The sequence below is a fragment of the Fulmarus glacialis genome, unplaced genomic scaffold (assembly GCF_000690835.1).
Source record: "Fulmarus glacialis isolate BGI_N327 unplaced genomic scaffold, ASM69083v1 scaffold17175, whole genome shotgun sequence".
Taxonomy (NCBI): domain Eukaryota; kingdom Metazoa; phylum Chordata; class Aves; order Procellariiformes; family Procellariidae; genus Fulmarus; species Fulmarus glacialis.
This window is the reverse complement of record NW_009212482.1, coordinates 1-12,839: the sequence shown is the minus strand read 5'-3', so window position 1 is coordinate 12,839 and position 12,839 is coordinate 1. Positions and strand designations below refer to the sequence as shown.

The window sequence follows — 12,839 nt, the reverse complement described above, 5'->3', positions numbered from 1 at the left end:
GCTCACATTGAAAAAATCTAGCTAACTACCTCCGGGCTTGTGAACTGACCACGATATTAGGGCTCCTTGTAGCAGCTGGTACCTAGGAGGTGCAAAGTGCCTCTAGGAGTGCAGGAAAAACCAAGGCATGCAGATTTGAGGAAGCTCGGAGAGGCACATGGGCAAACTCTACGGGTGAACTGGGAACGCTCAAAACACAGACCCTTTGAAGTGAGGCCCAGGATCCAGTGGAGCGAGAGATGCGGCAGGGTGAGTTGCACGTGCAACAGAGGAAGAGGAAGAAGCTACGGGGAGGCTCCCGGCCTGCAAGTCCGCATCTCTTGGTTCTGAGTCCATATGAGAACATCTCTGAATCGCTCACTCATCGAGCTCTACCACAAAAGGAATCCAAAAATAGACACTTTCCAAAGAGTTACAAAACGGTCTGTGTTTGCGAAGCTCACAGCCGCACTGAGAAGTCAGAGGTTGAGGACAGGCACGTCAAAGAGGTCACAGACGCCTTCACTCTCATCCAGGTTGTAGATGTAGTCGTGATCTCCAGGTGGAGGGGAGAGGCGGAGCAAGGGAGCAAACACTGGGGAAAGAGAAGCCGCCAGTTGGTTACAAAACTCAGCACTCCCACACCTAGCCAAGAGCTGCCAATGGGCGCTGAGCTGCGGAGCCACGAGGAGGCCACCTCGCAGTAACAGTCTTTGAGCTTGCTTCAAATCAGCCTTGCGACATGGAAGAGACAGGCTCTTCTGATCCTCACACCGCTCTCAGGGACTGGCAGGACAGTGAGAACATAGTCTGCGTCCGGAGCCCAGAAAAGATGAGGGCGAGCCTGCAGTCACAAGACTGCCAGCTGGGTAAAGTCACACAAGATGGTCTTCCTCCCCTGGAAAGGCCACACCACAGGGGGGAGACTCAAAGACTCACCTTCAGATGACATCAGCTCTTCCAGCAGCTCAGAGTTCATACATTCTGGGGAAGAGACAGGCATGGTTAAGCAACACACGCTGCTCTCCTGGTCTGCTCCCGTGCAGTATCCCACCCTTCCCAGTCTCTTCTGGCCCTCACCCTTGTTGTCCCTTCCCTGGCTAAGGCACAGCGTCTGCAGCAGGCATTGGCGAGAGGGGGCTTGGGCCTCCTGCCACAAGCGAGGGGAAATCCGTGTCCGACAGTTCAAGCTACATCAAAAAATTCTGCAGGAGGTTTCTGCCTGCTTTAGCTCAACTGTACGCCAGTCTCCTTCACATGACGGGCTGTGCCTTACCCCTGCACTGGCATGCTAGCTGGTGCCCCGAACTCCTCCAAAGGAAACTCTTCAACACGCACCAGAAATTGAACTGGTAGAGCCTGACATATTCACAGTCCTCAATTACCCAGCAACTTTGCTAAAGGGATGAAAATTAAAAGCCAAATGAGCTGTTCCAGGAGCAGTAGAACTAATGAACCTCCAGTTTCCTCCAGATTTGTGTCCTCTGTCCCCCTAATTTGCTCCCCTTGCCCCATGGCTGTGCTGTGGCTGATCCAGCCATATGCCCTGGCAGATTCGCCAGCTGCCCGCTGCCAAACAGAATGAGCATCTGAGCTCTGCATATCCTTCCCGAATGGGCCATTAACTGCTCTCCCCTCTACCGCCGACACAAAACTGTAAAAAAATTAATTATCTCTGAAATGTCATTCCTTCCTCCAACGTTGTTACTCTTGGCTAGTAGGTTCACAGGGCACTTGAAGGGTAGACAGACAAGCATGCAGACAAAGCATGTGCAAGTCAATCTCTTTTCTTTAAGAAGCTGAGCATTTGAAAACAACTTTCTGAATACCACTTCACCAAGTTAAGATAGTGAATATCTAACTCAGTCTACTGGGTTGATGAGATACTACCTGCACTTGAAATAGGCTTTCACAAAAGAAACTCAGATGAGCCCATTTTCAAGACGCTTATCCACAGCAGGCTATTTCCTAGAGGACAGGAACATACCTGTCTAATTCAGTGCCGTGAGATGAGAATTTCAACACCAAGTGACTAGCCAGGACTAATACCAGCTTCAATAAATAGCAATTAAATGCAGAACCTGCATTCTTAGATCAGGGCTTGTAATATAGCAGGGTGTGTATATGTGTGTGTTGCAATTCAGGTTTTTTCCAAGATACGAGTTTAAAACAAGCAGTTATTAAGCACCCATTTAAAAGAGAGAGAAAACCATGCAGAAAAAGTAATTCCAATACAAAACACTAAGGAAGGACTCCAGGCTCTTGCAGCTTAAACTGCATAGCCTTAAAGCAATAGCCAGTGCCAGGGCAACATTACTGGGATCACACAGGAACGAAAGCACGGAGCACGCTGCAAGGCCCATTTCTCCAAGCTCTGTAGTGTTGCTTTTTCCAGTCCTGAGCTTTGCCTCCGTAGCTGTCGACTGTTTTGACCTTCACTCCTGGATCTCTACCTTTCCCCTCCAAATTGGGAAGAATACTCCATAAAACAACATACATTACCGTAGACAGCAAACATCTCCCTTTTAATAATGTCCACATAGTCCCATAGCATAGTTAGTTTGGGTTAAGCTAGATCTTCTACACAGGCTGGGGCCTTGCAGCAGTTTATGTTTCACATCACAAAGTCAAAATTCCTCTTCAGCTGCATTCAGGCATTACCACGACTTTCTCCACTGTCTGCAGCAGCGGGTGCTGAGCAAGGAGGAAGGGTGTTCTCCAGACCGACTGCGGAGCCCAGGGCTCCCAGCACACAGATCAGATGGTTGAGCACGTGCATTTGGGACTGTGGGGTTTTTACACAAAGACAGCACTTTCACGAAGCACCCGCTAGAGCACAGAACTAGGGGCTGTTGTTGTACATATCCTGTCACCACCACCAAAGCGCTTGTGTGTACTCGGCTCTGCCTAGCTGCGGGGCTAGAAAGTATTACACCAGCATTGAAGGGAAATAAACGTGCAGATAAAAAGAGTTTCCCAGCTTAGGCTTATGTTAGACCAAATTCCTTCACCTCTCCTGCCCTTAGCCCAGAGTCCGTCCCACCATTAGGCAGCGACACCCAGACATTCCTTGGGCAGAGGCAGAACTCCTAACACAAGTAACAGCATCCCCGCCCCTACTGCTCCAAAATTACTAGCACCACCAAAACCACTGAGGGATATTTCGAAGAGAGAAGACTATCTATCTCCCTAGGTTATTTGCTTGGATTAGCCTCGGGCAGGCTACAGCTGAAACAAGACTAACAGGGATTTTTCTTGTGTGCAGACAAGTTGGAGAAGGAGCATGGGAAGCCAGAGCACAGATTAGCATTGGCATGGGGAAGGGAAAGCCCTCATCTACACACTGTAGGGCAAACTAACAGAGGTTGCTGGCAACATGAAGACAGAAAGATATATACAGAAACCAGTAATTTTAAGAGTGCCTAACTATAAGTAGAGAGCCAGCAGCCACCAACGACCACAAGCACCTCACAAAACCACATCCCCAAAATAATCCAAAAGGGAAAGAATAAAACAAACTGTGCCACTTCTGTAGGTAGATGGGCACGGAACAAAGCCGTGGTCAGGGAGTGAACATACCTCTCGTTGGATCAAACATCTCTGACAGCTCTTTGGGAAGTTCCAGTACTGCAAATACAACAAACCAAATGGTTTGCATCGTTACATGAAGAGTCTGAAATGCTTTACAGCATAATCACCTACTGTCCTACAGTACTCCTTAGGCACGCAAATCATCCTATGCCATCCAGAAATTCTGCTCCCACACCCCATGTCACATAGTTCTGCTGAAATGATAAGCAATGAAATACTTAAGCTCGACTACTTTAAAATAGATCTGCAGGAGCCCCGGGACACGAACATGTTATCATAGTCAGCAGCTCTAGAGTAATTGCCTGTGTGTAAGCCTCACATGGCGTCAGCTTCCGTACACCACCTCGATTTATCTTGTGTAGGAGGAGGACATGCCTTTGGAGAGTGAGCACAGGCCCACTGGGATATGGTAAGCCATATGCACCCCAAAGGCCTAATTCCACCATCAAAACTACTCCAAGATGAAGACAGACAGTTCACGCTTCTCTAGGACGTGCCAGCAGCAGAAGCGTGAAAAAAGCACTGCATGAGCTACATTTGAGTAAGATTTCCTCTTCTAACCATAACTCTCTAACCTGGAGTGTTTCTGCAGTGAAGGTAGGCTTCAAAACATTAAAGCAGTGTGTCTTACCCAGAGGATGTTTTTCTCTCCTTGGGCCAGCCTGCCATTTCCTGGCATAAAGCTCAAATATCCCTTTTTTAAAGCCCATTTTACCTTACCAAGCACATCAAGGAGCTCCCCAAATATACACTGCGAGATCATTAAGACCACAAGATCACTAAAGATAGATGAAGTATTCCTGAGTAAAGGAGGAAAACAGATACAAGAGCTCTCCTAGTAAAGGAAAACTCCCCATGAGTTACAAAGGTGCTCTCAGTGACGGCTGGAAATTCTATAGCTTCATGGAGTCTCAAAAATTGGAGGGAATAATCCTACCAGGGAATAATCCTACCTATAACAGCAGAGACGTGTGTCACGCGAGTGTCCCTTGCAGGTTTTCTAGTACTGGTGTCACAGAAAGCATCAGGACACTAGACATGACACAGTCACCTTCTCACCAGCTTCCCCAGCACCCTCTCAGGGAAACACTCATCCCTTGCAGAGCCTGGCTGACAGCAAAGGCAGAATGGAGTTCAGCTCCTTCCCCCAGGGCCAGCAGCCTTTCCCTCGCTCCAAGCAGCATGCTTTTGGAGCAACACAGGAAACGAGGTGCATACTCACTTCCTGTGGGATCAGGCTTGATCGGCTCGAAGGAGGTAGAGGGGCTGGGTAGGACGGAGCTGCTGTCCAGCGAGGCAGAGGATTGTAGCGGCTGGGTATCTAACCCGTCAGGCTGGCCAGCCGATGCGGACGCGTTGCTGAGGGGGTCAAAGTCGCTGCTGCTCTTGGACTCTGCCGCTGAGACACCGCATTCTGGAAAGAGCCACAGGCACACTCAGGAATGTCGTCTCCCACCAGCCCCAAAGCAAGCGGCTGCAGCACAGACTCAACCCTCACTGGCAATGCTGGCCAAGCACAGACAGCTGCATAGGAAGACGGCTTCTTGCTTTCACCCAATAAAAACTCCCAGGTCCTGCTGCAGCTCTGCCGGAGAGCGGTCTTGGTGGTACCAGGCTGCACATAAGCCAAGAACATGCTCTCACAGCAATTAACACAAGCCAGGTAGTAAGCTACACCAGGAGAAGCATAGCCAGCACATTGAGGGAAGTTACTATCCTCTTGCTTGGGGCTGAGGCTGCACTTGGAATACTGTGTCCAGCTTTGGTCATCCTCCACTTCAAGAAAGACGTGGAGAAGATCCAGCTGAGGGCTACCAAGTTGGCCAGGGGTCTAGGGCACATGGCCTACAAGGGGTGGTGGAGAGAGCTGGGCTTGTTCAGTCAGGCAAAGAGAAGTCTAAGGGCAATCTAATAGCCGCTTGCAGCTACCTGAAAGGCAGTTACAAAAATCAAGAACTTTTCGGTGGTGCCAGACGATGTAACATGCACAACAGGCACGAGATGCAGCTCAAAGGATCCAGACATCAGGAAAAAGAAATTCACTGAGAGGGTGCTGCAGCGCTGGAAGAGCTCACCAAGGAAGCTGGGGATCTCCACCGCTGGAGGCTTTCAAAATTTGGGTGGACAATGCCACAACCAACCTAATCTAGTATTTTTGACAGTCTTTTTTCAAACTGAAAGTTGAACTTGAGCCTCGAAGACCCTTTTACAAACTTCTGCTAATCAATATATCTGCATGATCGGTCTCTCCCCCACCGCTGCTCCTACAGGCTGGCACTACCCCCTCAAGCCAAGTGTCTTATTTCCATTAACGCAGCCAGTCCCACTAATCAAGACAAAAGAAAAGGCTCACTGCAGCCAAGGCAGAGGTGCCCCCTTTGCCAGGAGCCGACAATGCTCCACGACCAGCAGTGCCAGCCCCAGCCAGGCCAAGGAACGCACTCTCCTTTGTCGGCCACCATCCCATTTCTGCTCCTGTAACCTCCCTCTCACCTGTGCTTGCGGCTTTCTGCGCGGCAGGGCTATGGTCCTGAGTGCTGGTAGGTGTCGGTGTGGAGGGCTGGGTGCTGCTGGGAACGGATGCCTCCTGGAAGTGGGCGAGCGGTGGTATCTGCGGTTTTGAGGGTGCAACTGCCTGGCACTGAATGAGGTCTTCAGGGGGAGGGACAGGTAGTACGACAGGAGGAGAGCTCCAAGCATCTTTGTTTACTAAGAGAACATCAATGGGACCACTTGTGCTCTTCAGATGGATCTGGTATTTCTTCTGCCCATTTAGGCCCTGAGAAAAGTCAAAAGCAAAACACAACCATACGTTAAATGCCTTTTTCAAGCAGAACACAAATTTCCCAGAGGCAAGACATGCTGTCCAGACAGTTCAGCATAGAATCATAGAATCATTAAGATTGGAAAAGACCTCTAAGATCATCGAGTCCAACCGTCAACCCAACACCCCCATGCCCACTAAACCATGTCCCTAAGCGCCTCATCTACACGTCTTTTAAATACCCCCAGGGATGGGGACTCCACCACTTCCCTGGGCAGCCTGTTCCAAGGCCCGACCACTCTTTCAGTAAAGAAATTTTTCCTAATGTTCAATCTAAACCTCCCCTGGCGCAACTTGAGGCCATTTCCTCTCGTCCTATCGCTGGTTACTTGGGAGAAGAGACCGACCCCCACCTCGCTACAACCTCCTTTCAGGGAGTTGTAGAGCGCGATGAGGTCTCCCCTCAGCCTCCTCTTCTCCCGGCTAAACAGCCCCAGTTCCCTCAGCCGCTCCTCGTAAGACTTGTTCTCCAGCATGGTTCCACACAATTCCCCTGACTCCCAAGACTATCCTCTCCCCTGGTGCTCCTGCAATTACTCACGTACTTCCAAACAACAGACTTTCCTGGCAATTATTTAATATCTGGAGCCTCCCTTGGGTTGCCAGTTCCTCCGACTCCATCAAAGCCCTGACTGCCAACTCCCAGCCTGGCCAATCCAGCAACAACCCCCGCCCCGACACACACACACACAGACACTCCTGCTCTCTGCCCACGCATTTACCACTCACCTCAGGGATGGGAACCTCCAAACGCGTGCCTGATGGGGCTCGAATCGCAAGGAGGGTGTCTCCTGTGAAAACAGACTGGTCAGCACTCAGTGGGCACGAACTGTTCTCATGATAATTAAGCACTGACAAAGAGCCTCTCCTCAAAGCCCCCTATCTCCTGCGCTCCCTTCCCTGGAGGATTGCCATTTACACCCACCTAAGCTGCTAAGCATATCCTACAGCTCCCAGTGCCCCAACTGCCCAGGGCACAAAGAACCTGTGAAGTTTCTCCCAAAGCAACCCTGAAGTTTCTTAGCAGCATCCTCAACAGGACTAACCTTTCTTTCCCTCAGAAGGGCTGGCTTAAATTGACTCGTAAGAACATCTGAATCCTAAGCGAAGGATGCTTCATCTTGTTGTCACAAGCTTTTAGGTGCGAATTATAAACAAAAGAGCGCGCAACTCAAAGAGCTGCACTGCCAGCGGAGAGATGGTGTCGCACTAGGCTCAGGAGCCAGGCTGCCAACAGTATGGCAGCCTCATGCTGCAGTACCAACACCCGAAACCAACACTCCCCAGTCTCTGCTGGCAAGAGAGCTGGCTGGTGTTAGTTGTATTGGAGCCTGCGCAGAGCCCAGCACATGCGGGGCTGGGAGCCAGGCTGACAGCATCTTTCCTTTTCAAGTTCTGCAGCTCCTTAAGACCTGCGCCCCTAATAACACAACAGTCTCAGGTGAGCAGCTTCCACTCCATATCCGGGTTTAGAGAAGCGTGAACAGAGAAGTACCAGCGCTGTGAACATCAGACGTATTCAGACTGAGCAGTTAGCAGCTTTCACTTTGAATGTTTAAGCTTTAGTGTGGTTAGTATTCGCACTTCACCGGTATTCTGCATTAAGCTTCACTTGATAATTAACATAGAAGATCCCCAGAGCGATGAGAGAGAGTGGACAGCAGAAGAGCACATCCTTTAATTTTAGGCAGGCAAATAAAGATCAGATCAGCAAAAGGTACAGGGATTAAAAATACCACAGGATTTGTCAATAAGATGGGATTCCTTTAACAAATTGCACTCAAGAAAATTATTGTTAAAAGACATTAAAAATGCCTAATAAAGCTCAAAGACACAAGCTCAAGCTTTAAGACCTGTTAGCTTCAACAATTCAGGCACTGCATTTCTATCTCCCTTGATAGCTACGTCCCAAATACTTTTACAAAACAGCGTACAGTGTGTTTCCACTTCCTTTTTGATTCTGCAAGTGCAAAATACATCACAGCAACAGATGGGAAAATTATGTTTCCCAGTCACTGAAAGCTAACACACACTCACTTTTTTTTTTTTAATTAATCCAAATAATGAATCCATATTTGACAAGAATCCAAGCACGGAAATCTTCAAGCCCTAACTCACTTTGAGAAAGCAAATTCAATAGCAGTCAATCAGAAAAAAAAAAAAACAGGAGCTGAAATTCAGCCTGCACCACAGTTCAAGAACACAAGGGGTCCAACAAAGAACCTCTGCGAGGCTCGGACACTTCAGAGAGGAAAAAAAAAATATGTAAGGCATATTCATACAGCAAAACTGGGCACACACTGAACAGACAATGGAAAAGGGTGGATCAAGCCTCTGTTCTGGGAGGAATTCAGGTCTGCCCTCAGTAAGATCTCATCTTCTCTGCGCATTTTGATGAGGTCTGACTTCAGACACAAACTGGTTTACAAAAAACAGGTGCAATAAAATGCAAAACACTCAATCAACCAAGTAATAAGCTGTCTGCTGGTCCCCAGTAAACTGTTACGAGTCATCTGGCCCCAAGCACTACCAAACTGAAAATACAATCCCTGCCCCCAAAAAGTGCTAGCTTAAATCAGAAGAAACAGTAAAGCAAAGGGGGTGGTGATGATAAGTTACCAGCAGGAACTCGAGCAGTACAAAGCCTGGTGAACACAGAAAGCACACAAAGGCAAAGATGAAAAACAGAAGAGCTGATGAAGTGTAGGGTGAGAAGATCACTTGGAAGAGACAAGGAGAGAGTCAGACAAGGGCGAGATTACGCATGGCTGGGGGCGGTCAGGAGAAGTAGCTTCAATCTCTGCTGCAAGCAAGCAGATGCAAGTTGCACGGGGTGAGGAGAGGTCAGGTGTCCACTGAAGCAGAAAGGAGATGCGACTCCACACCACTACAGCTGAGAAGAACAGTTTATGTACTGCAGGCTGCCGAATTGCATGCTGGCCACCAGGGGTATTTTTTTTTTTTTTGGTCCTACAGCTATCCTTAAAATTGGCAATAGAGAAGAAACAGAGACTCCTGTGGGTTTCTTCACTTTTGCCCCACAGAGACAGAAGACATGGCTTTTTATACAGGCACCTCACAGCTTTAGGAAGGCAGTACATAAGGGAGTGAGGTCACAGCAAGCAGCATATTCCCTTCTGTCCTGCTGTTCACTACCTCCTCCTTGCATTCCTGTTGGTAGAGGGCATGATGCAGCTGGGGGAACACTTTTTATACTATTTTCTTGCTTACACCCAGATTTCTACCATGCAATAAAATTTGCTTCCCATTATTAGAACATTGTCCACCCAAGCCCTTAAAATCAAGGGCTTGTAACGTAACACACACGCCCCCACACAGTGACACCCAGCAAAAAAGAATTCCTGAGGAACAGCAGCTATGTTCCTTTAAACACAAGTAAAAGAAACCGCCTGCCCCCTCGGATGGTGACAAAAAAGCTACAACTCAGTGGTACACAAACCCAGGATGGCGTCAGAGCTCACACGACATTTAACTTGATGCTGTTGGGCAGCCCATGGTCCGCTGCCTCCTCTTTCCTGGAGAAAGGAGAGCAGCTGGGACAGAGCGATAGGACTGCAGCGTTACATCTTTACGATGGAGCACCATTTCCTCACCTGTGAAGCACTTGCAGATATCTTCATGGGTCACATACGCTAATGTTTCCAAGGTTAAGGAGAAAAGCTGCAGCTTCCTGCACAGACAGAGAACTCAAAGGGCACCTGGCGTTTCCTTCCCGAGCACAAGGAACGCCATTCCCAGAAGGCTCTCCACACCACACTCTGAAGTGGTCTGCAGGTGAGGTCTGCAAGCTACATACTCGTCAGAGCTGACACCCTAAGATAGGCAAGCCACAAGAGCAGCTCTACGCTCGAGAAAACGGCACCTGTGGTTCGGAGAGAAGCACTTTTCTCATCATGGTAAACATTACAATGGTTTTTACTTCAAAAAGCCAGATGAGAAGCTGTGCACCGCAGAGAAAGCTGGTTCCCAGGCTGGACAGAGTTACCCTAATTTCAAAGGCAGGCACTGCCTCTTGACCCTTTCAGTGCAGATCCCTCAGGTCTCTGCTTTCCAGCCCAGCAAGTGAACACGGAGACAGAGTAATCAGTTCACACAAAGGATATCGACTGTTCTGCACATCTTCTGTATTTTCACATCTTCTGCTGCTCCAGCTCCTGTTCCCGCTGCTCCAGGTCCTCTATGTCTGCTTTCAGCTCGATAAGTTTGTGAGCTATTTCACGTGTGTTGCAGCCAGGACCCACGCCTCTGCGCAAAGTAAAAAGGAATGATGTGCATCAGCCTCTGGAGGCACCCAGACCAGCCCCAACCTTGCAGAGAGGTTGCCACCCCCCTTACTGTCACCCGTCATACATCAAGGCCAGATCGCCCAGAAAGCCTCATCTGTACCCGTTCTAGATCCCCACCTTCCCGCACAGCAACGTTTGGTACATCTGCCTACGTCCCACAGACTGGAAGGGCTCTCCCCGCTCTCCAGTGCCATAGAGGCATCTTTTCTAGCCCAAGGCACTGCAGATACTTAGTCTGTACCAAAATAACAGCTCCGCTGTAAAAGAGACAGGCCATACGTGCTTCAGCTTTCCTCATTACTACCGTCAGCATAGCCCAGCTGGGGGAAGTACAAGCATGCGCAGACCACCGAGGAACCTTGCTCTCAGTGGGGCATTTTAACCGCAGTGTCACTTAGACAACAGCCCCACGAAGCCCTGCTTGCCTGCAGAGTAAAAAGGCACCCGTACGACAGGACCTGGGACCAGAAGGGACCTGTGAATGATTTAGAGCTTCTCTGTCACTCACTTCCACTGGATACTGTTCTTGGATTTCTTCTCGATCAACCCGATGCCTTCCAGGACATTCGTGATATCGTAAATCCGTCGCTTCTGTCGTACAGCCAAAGTATCTGCAGCCTGCAAAAAAGTTAGACACTTAACTCCAAACTCGCAGTCATGTTTCACTCCTTCCTGCCTGTCACATTAACTCCTGGCCAAGCACTCTGCTCGCCATCTCATACCTCTGTGCCAGCACCTCAAATTACAAAGCCGTGTTCTCAATGTCATTACGACCATGAGAAGAAGCCGCTGCCCCTTCGTTCCTTTTCTTACCCAGCAACCTCCCCACTAAGCACAAACCAAATTCCGGCCATCTCGCTCGCAGTGGGTCCAAAAATCACCATTCCTCAGCAGCAAAGCAGTGCTAGAAGACACTAGTCTGGCAGCCTAAAAATTCAGTACTCCTTCAGGGTAAAAGAGATAGGGATAGGAAGAGGAACGCAGAGAGCCGTCTGTGCGACTGACAACGGTTTAGTGAAGTCAACACTCAAAAGGTCTTTTCTAAATCTGATCTGATGCCGCTTGATAGAGAATCGACACTTTTTCAACAGGCAGATTCTTCTGTTTGAAAGGCATGACGCTGGGAGGAGAGTGAGCACGCTGGGAAGAGAGTGAGCTCGGCTGTAAGGGAGAAGCTCCTCAGCAGCCCTGGGACTTCCCTGCCTTGCTCACACGACTCTCCTCCCCTCAGGTTTCAGGACACACCGGACTGCGCCGATACACCCCTTCCCACTACCGCATGGCCAGCTAGCGCCAGCAAGAGTTTAACGGGTGCGGCACCGGCATAGCCAGGACGAACAACGCCAGTGGCACCGCGTACAGCGCGGGTCAGCATAGGAATGATGTTCCCTCTCGCCTGCCGGTAACAGACCAGGACTTTGGAGACCCTACACTGCACAACCCTTCAAATCAACGAATCCACTTAGACATTTAAAGCAGGAAAATATTGCCCTGATCCAAAGGGACAGTTTGGCAGAGGAGAGGACGGAAGCCTACAGCCAGGAGACTCCCTTGCATCTTCAGGGCATTTGTCTGCGGCCTGCGAAGGGTCAGAGCGCGCTCGCACGTGTACCCACGTAAGAGGTATTTGTGGAAACCACAGTGAAGGAACTTCACCTACAGAAAAGGCCTAGATTTAGGTACCGTACACGCCACAAAGACAGAGTTACTTCCTCTAGGTGAAGATCTGCAAAATGCAGGAGCAAGGCACGTTCACAGGGCACTTCTCCACAGCCTAAAGACATCAGGGTCAACCTTTGGCAGAGCTGAATCTGACCGCGCTCCCCTTCCCGCTGTATGCCAGGGGGACAAAGCGCAGCAGGGAGGAACAGCCTCTCCGCTTCTATAGGTCTCGGAGGCTTTATCGGGCTGGATCACTGTGGTGCCGGTGATCAAGCAGCACCTTGGTGCGGGGCAAGGACGTGGAAGAGAACAAGATGGCTAGACGGGGCTCCAGGTGAGGCACGCCAACGCCTGCAACGTCCCTCTTTGCTGGGGACAGCAGAGCGGCAGGGCGGGGAGACCCGCTCGGCGGGAAGGGACATGAGGCCGGCAGGTGCGGGGCCCCCTCCGCAGGCCCCTGGCGCGGCCGGCAGCCC

At 49.8% G+C, this 12,839-nt stretch overlaps 1 protein-coding gene across 1 annotated transcript; it reads right to left on the bottom strand.

Moving 5' to 3' along the window:
- Positions 1-116: 116 nt before the first annotated feature.
- On the bottom strand, positions 117-12,357 carry E2F4 (E2F transcription factor 4, p107/p130-binding; the record flags this gene model as incomplete). The annotated part of the gene is made up of 11 exons (XM_009577900.1): positions 117-574; positions 919-963; positions 3,559-3,606; positions 4,793-4,984; positions 6,064-6,349; positions 7,124-7,185; positions 10,009-10,085; positions 10,550-10,660; positions 11,210-11,319; positions 11,978-12,097; positions 12,238-12,357. Coding segments are annotated over 11 exons (1,287 nt in total), but the record flags the coding sequence as incomplete, so codon positions are not given.
- Between the last annotated feature and the right edge of the window lie 482 nt (positions 12,358-12,839).